This window comes from Ursus arctos, unplaced genomic scaffold (genome assembly GCF_023065955.2).
Source record: "Ursus arctos isolate Adak ecotype North America unplaced genomic scaffold, UrsArc2.0 scaffold_13, whole genome shotgun sequence".
In the NCBI taxonomy this organism is placed as follows: Eukaryota; Metazoa; Chordata; class Mammalia; order Carnivora; family Ursidae; genus Ursus; species Ursus arctos.
In genome coordinates this window covers 14,033,172-14,045,566 of record NW_026622797.1, presented here as the reverse complement: position 1 = coordinate 14,045,566, position 12,395 = coordinate 14,033,172, and the positions used below count along the sequence as shown (strand labels likewise).

Here is a 12,395-nt window from a genome sequence, read left to right as displayed (position 1 = left end):
TAATAAATATATTTTAAATGAGTGAGAATTGATGTTATAACTGACAATGACATTGTTGAATGACTCTACTACTTTAAGTGCCTGTGCCCTGACATAGTACGAGTTCCTCCCTCAGTAAAAAAGATCATTCTGGAGATCTGCCTTGAACCTAGTCTTCGCCCTTACCTGCCTCTGCTTGCTTCCTGTTATCTGCTCACTGCGTTTCCCAGGTTTCTCTTTAGTCCTTTCTGATTTTTAGTCTCAGATAAGCATCTCCTCTGACTCCTCCCACTCCCCTTTTCTCTACCCCATTTCATTTCTGGTTTTTATGGTTGTTCACTACACTTCAGCAAAGGGACGGCTCTTGCTGTACACTCGGTGGTTGGCACAGGATTACTCTCTCAAGGGAGCCAGAAGGGTCATGAGGAGCCAGGAGTCATAATCACTGAGAGATACACTGACGGCATGTGCACATTCTACTTAAAACTCATTCCTTAGCAGGGCTTGCTTCAGCCTAGAGTGTGCAGCGAATTAAGATTTCCGCTAAATCTCATCACCTAATAAATAGCACAACTAATATTGTAGGGCATTTTCTCTAAGGTGGAGCATGGCACCTTCACCCCTTGTGTGTAAAGCCAGCACACAGTAGGCCCTCGGTGTATCTTTGCTGAATTAACACATTTAACCCACAATCAATACACACTCTACATTTGATTTTAAAACCCTAAGGTGACTTCTTTTGTATGAAATATTCGTATCGGTTAGACATCACTGAGATTACTACATGATGCATGACACGGTATGAATGATGAATTGCCAATTCGTAAAGGTATCACTTGTGTTACACTGTTTCAGCATTTCCCCCTATTTTTAATATCCTGGGAATCACAACATGGACATAGCCTAGGCTTTTCTGCTTCTAGGAAGCCTTAGCCCTGGTTCAGTCCCAGAAAAACTTTTGTGATTTGATCTCCTATCTTTCATCTTCATAGATTGTATAGACCATCAGGCCTGGACTTTATGTGTGTGTATCTCCACCCATGGAATGGGCCCCAAGTCATGCTCTTACCTAATAAGCAGATTCTAAGGAGTTTTCTGTGTGTTGGTGGTGGTGGGAAGGGGAGAGGCTAAGAGATAATCGGCAAAACTTTAGTGCCCAGAGGTACTGATTATAACTGAAGAAGGGCCAAGAATAAATGCAGAAAGGACCCCAATTGTGCAAGGACACAAAATCTTGTGTCCCTCTTGCTTGGTGGTTGAGTCTGGATTGAATGAATTGAGTTGAGAGGGCCTGGAACTAAAATCACATGACACCTCCGTACCTCTATATTTCTAGTTCCAAAAATAAGGTCCCAGAGGGGCATGAGACAAAACCTGCCATGAGTTTGCTTTACAATCTGTTCGAGAATATATAACAGTCTATTTCCTTGAAGCAGTGTTAAAAATACTAATATTTTGGCAGAAAATACATATAAGCTATAAATTGCCCATATGTGGTCATCTCCACTTGTCTGTTTTCCACACATATAGTAACCCCTACCATGATACAGTAAATGTGGTACACAAATTCAACTGCATAAAATGCAGGACTGAGTTTAATGTGATGCTGATGAAAAACAGCATTTTTATAAGTCTGTACTATCACAAAACACAAAGAGGAAGGATGTTAGAATTTGTATTAAGCACAACTGATTTGCAGTAAGCTGAACAAGTCACAAATAACTAAAAAGTCATCAAGGCCTAATCCCACCACTTCCTAAAATAAGCACCCTCCCTCAACCCCTGCCCTGTCATAGCATAGGACATAAGAACTTGGCAACTTGGCTTGCCCTTCCTTTGAGAATGGAGATGAGAATGAGGTCTGAAACCAATGGCCAACCACATTATTATACAAATGTGTATGGTCTGTGGGCTTACCTTTTGAAAAATAACATAGAGAGACAGCAATACCAAAGATAACCGCAGACGGAATACCACAGAACTACTGGAAAATACCTCAGAAAATAAATCTCCTGGAACTGTCAGTCACAGGCATGGGTGAGAGAAGTGCGACATCTCTCAACAGGTAGGAGTGATGCCTGAGAGACCCACATCCGTGGAACGTCTAAACAGCCACGTCCCCAGACCACACTAGGACTGTCGTGCCAGAAGATTTCCCCACCAGAACTTTTACCTTGTGTTGCTCGCGTTTTCGTTGTATTGTGTTGGCTGTTTCCTCATGGACCTGCTGAATGGTAATTTCCTCTCTCAGCGCCACCTCTGCTCTGTATAACCAGGCGCCTATGGTGCCCAGAGGTGCAGGGAGAGATTTATCAAGCTGTATATGCCAATCAAAGAGCTGAAACACAAAAGTAGAAAAACATAATTATCTTTAATACAGAAGTTTTAATTCCTAAAACTCCCCAAAATGATTTCTAAAGCCTACAGAAGGGTTTAAGTCAATAATTTCAGGTTAACTTAATAAATATCAAGGAAGAAAATATCTGTGTTCTGAATTTGATATTTGAGAATGAGGAGGAAATTATAGTTACAAGCAAATTTTGAGGAAACCTAAAATACATCTTAGACATGGAAGGACATTATTGAGAGCTTAAACAATTTTCTTCTTATAGGAAGAGCATAAAACCCCTGCTGATTTTCAATTTGGCTTTTGCTGAAAGGGAAGGGACTGGGTTTGTAGAGATGTTCAAGGAAGCAGCTGTTATACACTGGCTGATGTGTATCCTTTAAAACCTCCCACATGAGAACAGGTCCAGAAAAATCAGGGTCATCCAGTCATCGCTGGAGGAAGTGGAATATTCAGGATTCTTTCTATGATAGTACAATTTCTAAGTATTTCTTCATTCTACCACTTTGTCCAATTCTTAAGCAGTGTCTCCTGAATTACTGGAACATCAGGTGGGATAGGTTGAGGAGCATGGAACTAACTTATTCTCTGGTAGAGTTTGTGGGGAAAAGATTAGATTATAAAAAATGAAGAAAATAGGGTAAGTTCAAGGCAAACATTCCCATTAGTGATAAAAGTTTCAGAGGTTTTGAAATCTTGGCCTTTAAGTTTGCAGAATATTAACATGAAAATTTTTGAGCAGTTTTCCTTCAGGTTCACAAAGGATCGGATAAGAAGATTTGCTTAAATTAAAGACTGTAAAAATGAATGTGCATAGAGGAGGATGACCAACTGTTGATGAAACCTGGTTATAGACTTTAGAGAAACTGCTGAGGCTCCATTCTTGGGAGAGTCATCTCTTCTAAATGACCCAGAATGGAGTGTTTCAGGATTTCAATCCATCATCTACTTAACAGGGAAACTATGTGTAGGGCAGGCAAAGCAGAAGAGTTGTTAAGCCAAGTACTTCCACTAACTTAAAGGAAAACTCCCATAGGTAAGCCTTTCCTTCCTCAGACAGAGGATGGGGGACCAGATGAAAAATCACTGTCCAGAAAAACATGATGGAAAATGTGCTTGACTAAATTATGCCAGCCTTAATGAAACTAATCACGAAGAGAACTTACCCTGGAGGACACTCTGTCCCAGGATTGTTTTACCAACGCTTGGTCAAGTGACAGTTTACCGTCTCTGTGTACTGGTTGTATTAAATGTTCAATCTGTTTCCTTTTTATTTCATATTGAACTCTGAAGTGTTTAAATGACTAAAGGGGGAAAAGAGCAACAACATGGAAATGAGTCAAAAACACCAAACGCAAAGGAAACCGCATTTCCTAAATAACAACCCTTTATATTGGGGATAAACTCAATATATGTTGTTGTTAATAATGATGACAGTCATGATAGTGATAGCTACTGTTCCCTGATGATGAGCTTGGTTCCATGCTAACTCCTCTCTACACATTATTCCTCTGGCTTTCTCCATAACCCTACAACAGCCTGTTACCATAGGAAGCCCAGAAATAACTTGACAAGAACAAGTAGTAGAGGCAGGACTAAAACCTAAGATTTCTCATTTCTAGTTAAATAATCTATATGCCAGTTCATGCATATCAAGAAAAAATAGTAAATAGGAATATAAGCCTATGCTAATAATCAAAATAGTTGCTTTACTTCAAAGTACCAAATAATTTAGGCTAGACATTATATATATCCAAACAATACTGATTTAAAGATATCTGAATTTGTGTTTAGGTACGCCAGAGTAAAGAGGTTTACTTAAGGGACCTCAATTATATAATAATATTTTGCTTTATCTTTATGGGATTAAAATATTAATTACTGTATCATTTCTTTTATCATGTGTTTAATATAAATTAATAATATGTAGTCTAATACTAACCTTAAGAAGTAGTGATTTTAATTAAAGTTCTACATTTTATATTAAATTAATATATCCTAAAATAAGACTCCAAGTCCAAATATGAATTGAAAATACCTCTAAAATGTGCAATTATGTTAAGGAACATGGGAATGTCCCTACAGAATCTAGCAGGTAACACATTTGAAAGAATTTGTCAGAGTAAACAAACTTGTAAGTTCACATGAAGAACACTGGAGGGAGACGGTGAGTAAATATTTTACAACAATTTTTATCTTCCATTGCCTCTAACTTAACGTAATTTAAAAATACCAAAACATAAAATTGATCTTCAATTTTGTTCCACAGAATTCTATGCATGAAAAAAACAGGAAAATGAACTATTGACTGATAAGTAGAAACAGAAAATGCTGATTATGTAAGGAACACACAAATGAGGAAAATGTTCCCTATGTTCAGATTTCAGATGGTCCCTAAACCTTTTTTAAGAGACAGCTGATCATCTTTGGCCTAAAAGGAGTGTTTCTGTTTCATACTTCTTTAACTCTTTGTTTTCCATTTATATAATAACATCTGTACAACAGGTAACTTCATAATTTGGACTTGATTTTTTTATAATCTATACCCGAACTAAAACTCACCAATGGTCTAATAAGTATATACACACTGTTCTTGGATTTCTATTCTCAATTAACTGGTTTAATCATTTTTTAATGAAGCTCATCCAGAAAATTACTTTTTTGAGAAAAAAAGATTATATTGAGCTTCAAAGCAAATAACATATAAGCATATACACATTGCTTTGCCATGTTCAACAAATATAATATTGATGGCATCATCCAGCTAAATTCGGGCACACTTTATAGATATTGTTACATAAAATCTGCACACTAAAGCCAACAGCTAAACCCTTTATCATCTGCCATGGTGAGTGTCATATCATTGCCCCCTCATATGTAGTAAAACCGACTGAAATGTAATGTAGACTAGAATATGTTATAGTTTGGCCACTAAAATGCAATGCTATTTTAAATACGAGGAAAACAGCAATGCTGCATACAATGAATCACAATTTAATGGGAAAACCTAAGATTTTGTGTCTGAGAAGTGAAAATTGAAGGCCCAAATCCAAGTAACGGCAGTATAAGGAAACTGGGGGAACTACAGCAGCAACAACCCTGGCCTCAATTTGAGAGCGACAGTGTCAAACCAGGCAGTTCGCAATAGGAACGGATCCCTTTAATGGGCCCACCCCAAAGAGTCATGTCGCAAGTCTTTATTAACTGCGGCTTATTCGATAGTAGTTTTCAGTTTGGCACTGAAGTCATCTTTCGGTGGAATTTTTTGTTATGTGACATCTACAAGATCATGAGCTGTAGAAAAACAATGACTAGACGTTGGTGTTTGGGGTCATGTATAAGACTCGGAGTTCCAGAAAAGTCATGAAGGCTCAGGGCTCTATACACAGGATGGACACACACAATTTAAAACTACTAATCCCACCTCTCAGTATATACCCAAAGGAAATGAAAACAAGATACTGAGGAGCTATCTGCACTCCCTTGTTTACTGCAGTATTATTCACCACAGCCAAGATACGGAAACGATCTAAGTGCCCATTAATGGGTGAATGATAGGAGATGTGATAGACAGATAGATAGATCGATAGATCGATCTACAAATATCATGAGAAAGAAGGACATCCTGCTACTTGTGACAACACAGATGGACCTTGAGGACATTATGCTAAGTGAGATAAGGCAGACAGAAAAAGACAATACTGTGACATCACTTATATGTAAAAAAGTCCAGATCCATAAAAACAAAGAAAATGGTGGTTAGCAAGGGATGGGAGGTGAGGCTGGGGAGATAGGAAAGATGTTATTAAGTGTACAAACTTGTAATGAGTAGTAAATAAGTCCTAGAGTGAATATAGATAATAATACTGTATTATATTCATGAAACTTGCTAAAAGACATGAATTTAATTATCACAACCACAAAAAAGAAATACTTCTGCAATGTGACAGAGGCGTTAATTATCCCTACAATGGCAATCATATTACAATATATAAATGTCTTAAATTCTTTAAAACTACCTATTTACACAGAAATACAATGATTAAATTACATGCAAACTTAAGATAACATATATTATTTCTTTAAAGATTTTTCTCAATATCATTCGAAAGATTGAACATAGATTAAATGACATATATTAATATTATTCATAAAAAGGATTTTAAGAAATTGAAATCTTTTTTCATACATTACCTGATATTTATCTTGCAAATTTGATTCTGTCATTTGTGCCCTTGTCAAATCTCTTTCAAATTGTTCTATCCAAACTTTTGTTTCCTTCAAAATTAGCCTGTCTTCTCTCTAGAAACCAGCAGACATTACAATTTTATCAGTAACTATGCATTGATTTAATTGCTGATTAATACCTGGATGGTTCTAGACTGCACTGGATATTTAATAAGTTCCAATGGTCTCTGAAAAACTTCTCTCTCTCCTCTCCCTCACCTCTTTTGGAGAGTAAGAGGCAAAAGTTAATTCTAGAAAAATAGCTCAATTATCTTGCTAAATACTGAAATGATCTACCTCCATTTTTTTCCTCAAGAAACAGTAATTTAATCAAGAAAATGTGCTCAAGAGGGAATGTCCTAAATACAAAAATATTCAGAAAGAACAATGGCTGGAATAGAACTGAAAACATAGGCCTGGGGGTGCTTCTTAACCCAAGGTCATTTGTATCCCAGAGGACCATTCCAGATGAGAAAAATTTTGACTGAATCCAAGGAGTTACAATCATAGTAACACTGTGGACTAGTATATTTAAAAATGCTATTCAGTATTATAACAGAAGCCCCACTATGACAGAAAATATTTATTTTGTTTGATACGGTATTACTAGACCCTGGTAACATACAGCACCTATAAAATAGTTACCAAAATATTTCCTGAAAGAATGCATCCAGGCTACTACTCACATCTCAAACATGAAAAAAAAAAAAAAAAAAACCCAGAGATTTATATCATTGTTTCCACAAATAATAACAAGTCATTCTAGCATTGATTTAGTGAAAATATCCTAATTTTTCACAAGATTTCTTATCTGTTAAGAATGTCAAAGTAATCAAAAACACATTTAACATGGTTCTTGGCACTTACAAAGAGCTTCCAACTACAGCTTCTCACTTGATCACAGCCCTGTGACACAGATGAAGTGACTGATGACAGTTAAATGGCAGAGGAGACAGAGTACTGGCCGTGGAGGCGGGCAAAACTGGTTCCAAATTCTGGTTCTGACAAGTATCAGCTCTGTGACTTTGGACACATCTTTTTTTCTACTGCTGTGCCATCACTTGAGTAGACATCACACACTGCTTCCCCGGTTTGGGGGAGAATTCACGATAACCTGTGCAGCACACCTAGCACAGAGGCTGGCCCACAGTGCTGTCATGATCCACGCCCTCTCTTTCTTTCCAATCTTGCAAAAGGAATCCTGTCCTGCCTGAATACATCTTTCCCTGGATAATGCCTTCTTCAGAGCTCAGCTCAGACACAACCTCTCTAGAAAGCTTTTTCTGACCCAGAAGTCTCAAAGGGGGTCTCTCTTCTGTGCCAGTGGTTCTCACACGGTGGTGTGCACTAGAATCACCTGGAGGGCTTCTGAAAACTGATTCCTGGGCACCACCTTCAGTCTTCCTCGGCTCAGGATGTCTAGGGTGGAGGCCAAGAATCTGTATTTCTAAGAAGCTTCCAGGTAAATCTAATGTTGCTGGTCTAGGGACCACATTTTGAGAACACTTCTCTGATCCTATAACAACCTGAGCTCAAATATTCACTGAAAAAGCACTATTTTGTATTGTTCACTTAATCGTCTCTTCCCTTCTACCCATAGTACAAACCCCTTATGTATCTTATTTTTCTCTAGCCTAACACAGTGTCTGGTACCCAGTCTCACTCAATATATAATGGTAGAATAAATGTTTGGTAATATAGGTAAGTAAAGAAGGAAATGGAACAGGAGCCCCAAACTCCAAAGCTTTAGCTTTTCTTAAGATGGCTCCTCTGAATGAACAGATAAATGTGACCAAGGCACATGATATATTGACTGGTTGACCATCATGCCCATAAAAGCACAAATGGCATATTCTTAGGAGCTCAGAGGAACTAAATGCTCTTAGTTTACCTCCAAGGTACCAGAGGCCAATGTGACCACTAAGTGCAGGGGGAAATCATCAAAGTGAGCATGGGACCTCACTGTGAACCTCCAAGGACCTGTTTCTCACCAATTGAAATTATTTCACAAAATCATCTGAGACAAAGGATTATGTTCTTAAAATAACTTCATTAGAGTTCATCTAGTAAATGACTTTTCTACTGGTGGGGCAGGTGTCAAGCAAATGGCAATAAGGGAAGAAGCATGTAGCTATTCATACTCAAGATTCTCCTTGTAAGAGGAGATATTGTAGAAACAATATTTAGATTCCCAGAGCCCATTTAGTCTAGGGGCTTTTCTTCAACGGTTAACTTTTATATGCATTCAAAGACTTGGGGGTCTATTTGCCTATAGAAGACTACCTAAACTCCAGGCAGCTAAATTGCCAGTATTCTCATGACTTTTTCTCTCTTTTTCATTCAAACATAAACACAGGCATTTTTATATGTTCTGTAGTATGTTTGTGTGTTCATCAGCTCATGATTCATGGAGCATGAAATAAAAATTAATTTAACATTTGATACAAAATTAGTTACTTTTAATTCTTATTCCAGTGTTGGCATAAAGTCTACTTTGTTGATAGTTCCTTAACCTCAGGCCTTGATGGAACATAAAGAAGGATGGAAAAAGTACAGGATAACTTGAAATTGGGAAAGAACTTAACAGTCATTAATTCCACAAGTGTATCTGAGCACTTACCACATGTCACGAACTTTACTAAATAAGCTATATGACCAAATACTGAGCAGAAGAGATGTGATAAAACTCAGGATACAAGCTAAATGAATACTTGCCTTTTTTCAAATAAGTATTTCCGACTTGATATTTTAACATACAAAAATAAATCTTTAGCTTTATTTTTTATTTTTCATATCACATGTAAAGAAACCAAACACAGTTATTGTAAATTTTTCCTTTTATTAGTGCTATTAAGCGTTATTAAAAAGAAATTAATTGATGCTATCTTATAATTAAAGATTAGTCCATGGGAGTGGCTTAGACTATAACTGACATTCAATAACACTTACATATGTTATTTACTCTATTAGAGAGGAAAAGGAAATGACAGAATTAATGCATTAAAAGAAAAGTGTATATAAAGACAAATACATGCAAAGGAATGGCTAATAAGCTATGCAATGTAGGATGTTTGAAAGAGGTCACTGATTCAAGATTATTTAAATCTTACCTTAAAATTTTGGATAGAATTTGCAAAAGATGGAAAACCTGGAAGTATTTCCTAACAATATGAAAAGATAATATATAGAAAAATAATATAAATCATGGACAAAAATTATATAGGAAACAAGAAAAAAAAACAATGGAGAGGCATCTGTCCATAAATAAATAGATGATAATTTTAAGGGTATGGTTACTTTAAGAGATTTTTCATAACTTTTGAAAGCATCAAATGTTCAAACCCAGTAAGGCAATGTAGTATTCTAGCATTTGATGTTTTGTTTTAATTTTTGGCAATATTTACATCTTACAAATATTTATAGCTTGAAATATTAACCATTTTAAATGGTGAACTACGTAGAGAAGAGGTATATTAATTCATTTCTTTTCTCTTAAATGCACTGATAAGATGGATCTCTGTACCCCTATGCCAATTAAGATGGTGCTGTGCTTCTGAAAACAGTCAGTAGTTGTTGCAATGAGAGAAGGAATGAGTGAATAAATAACTGAAAGTTTAATAGCTTACACAGATGAACTAATAGGCGCATTTTATTTATTTCTGATTGAGTGCTAATTATTCGAGAACACCTTTAGGGAAAAAGTTTATCAGTTTTATTGGTTGGAGTAAGAAAGGCATGGCAATGTCTATTTCCAATAAGAAAATTAGATTTAAAAATCATATCGATAAAGTACCTAATTTAAATAAACTCATAAACAGAACACAGCAATCAAATTCACCAAAAAATGGAAGCCTGGGAGACACGTTGTTGCCAAGCTTTTTAAAAGTGAATTAAAAGAACTATTTGCTGGGGCACCTGGGTGGCACAGCGGTTAAGCGTCTGCCTTCGGCTCAGGGCGTGATCCCGGCGTTATGGGATCGAGCCCCACATCAGGCTCCTCCGCTATGAGCCTGCTTCTTCCTCTCCCACTCCCCCTGCTTGTGTTCCCCCTCTTGCTGGCTGTCTCTATCTCTGTCGAATAAATAAATAAAATCTTTAAAAAAAAAAAAGAACTATTTGCTAAGACTTGATTAGACAAATACTAAGTGTTTCGAAGTGATGGCATCAGTAGCCCTAACGTATATAGTCTATAAAATCTTAGAGTTTCACCAGATGAAATTAGGTGGTCATTTAGCTGCATTAAGCAAATGAAAAATATATAAAATACATAAAAGTCCCTTTTTCTTATTGAAAATATACATTTTTAGATGCATATGCCCTCCGTTACAAATGCCATACTAAAAAAGAGCAAAGCTTATATTTTCCTCAAAATTAATTTTTGAAATAACCCTGAAGAAATCATATGTAGTCTCTTTTCAGGAAGGGATAGAGGGGGCTTCTTAAAAGAACAATCAGAATTTATTTTCTAGATAATGAAATTAATCTCTCAATAATAAAGCCTCTTTAGTAAAGCGTATTAACAAGCTTATGTCAGGAATGTGTGTCTTTCAAATCTCGAGGAGTTTTGGCATTCGATTCTTGCTCATGAGCATTAACAAAAGCACCTTCTTTTGTCTCTCAGACGCTGCCAGTCACAGAGTTTACTCATCTGGGGAGATGATTAATGTCAGAGAAATTAAAACAGTACAAACTCAGAAACTTGATCAGAAATAAATCCAATTGGGTAACATAAGGACTTTTGATATGAAAATCAGACGGAAAGCTGATTTTCTGGAGGCCATATGGGGTAAGCCTAATACACTTTCTAATAGAGTTTCTTATTCACACGGCAACATGCATATCCAATTATATTCTCAAAACCCAGAAAGCCCCACATGACACCAAAGTACGCCCATCTATCTATGCTAGGATCTGTACAGAAAGTCTGCTTTTGCCTCTAGTGGTGCTTCTTAGAAATATTTACTTTGCTGACTATGGATAAGTTACTCGGGTGGTCAATGTTTGCACCTGAATCCTGTCAAGGAACAAAACAGGTTTCCTGAAATGATAGTTTTTAAAAAACGAACATAGTTCTACCAAATGCCAGATTAACTTCATCCCTGCAACCTAGGAAACACCAGTTAACATTGTTTTGCTTAAGTTTTTTTGAAGTCACAGATTTCTATTAGTGCAATACCTTTGCCTATTTGAAAATCTGGGGTTATAAGCCCTTGGCCTCTTCCTTTCTTAGACCCGTTTCTAAGTCTATTTGGAAAACATATTAAGGTTTTTGTTGTTTTTCTTGTTTCTCTTCATTATAATCTCAAACTGCTTTGAAAACTCAGTTGAGACCTGAGCAATGAAGTCAGACAGTTTTTTAACACATCTTGAAAATTCCATTTATTTCTCTCCCCGATGTCATTTTGCCTTATAATTAATTTTAAATTTGGTAGTAAATCCACCTCTTTATAATAAAAAAATAATAATAATACTTAAAAAATTTGGAAGAATGGTAATATCCATTGTTAGAGTCTGGGAAAATAGGCATTCTGGTGTGCTGGCGAGTGTGTAAAATGGGACAAAATTTCTATAGGAAAATTTGAAAAAAAAAATTCAATCAGCATTAAAAATCTATATGCATTTCAGCCTAGAAATTCCACTTTTAAGAAAGAATCATAAAACAATGTTTTATTACAAAGTTGTTCATAAAATCACTTTTTATAATGGCAAAAATTCAGAAATTTTCAATAATTAAGATTGGATAAATTATTGCACATCTATATGATGTCCTGGAGAGAATGGCATGGGAAGAGTTTTTATAATGTTAACAGAAAAAAATGATGAAATTGTATGTATATTATAA

General features: G+C 36.1%; 1 protein-coding gene across 24 annotated transcripts in view; it reads right to left on the bottom strand.

Annotated features, from left to right (window-relative positions):
- The window catches only part of SYNE1 (spectrin repeat containing nuclear envelope protein 1), a 447,744-nt gene that overhangs the window by 308,303 nt on the left and 127,046 nt on the right, over positions 1-12,395 (bottom strand). For 22 of the 24 annotated variants that reach the window (XM_026505077.4, XM_026505081.4, XM_026505085.4 and 19 more), the window contains 4 exons: positions 9,664-9,714; positions 6,521-6,628; positions 3,493-3,630; positions 2,153-2,317 (listed from right to left, as the gene is read on the bottom strand). In XM_026505077.4, coding sequence (XP_026360862.3) covers positions 2,153-2,317; positions 3,493-3,630; positions 6,521-6,628; positions 9,664-9,714 — 462 coding nt within the window. The remainder of the gene's footprint in view (positions 1-2,152; positions 2,318-3,492; positions 3,631-6,520; positions 6,629-9,663; positions 9,715-12,395) is intronic. The other 2 variants (XM_057310943.1, XM_057310944.1) reach the window with 1 other exon arrangement.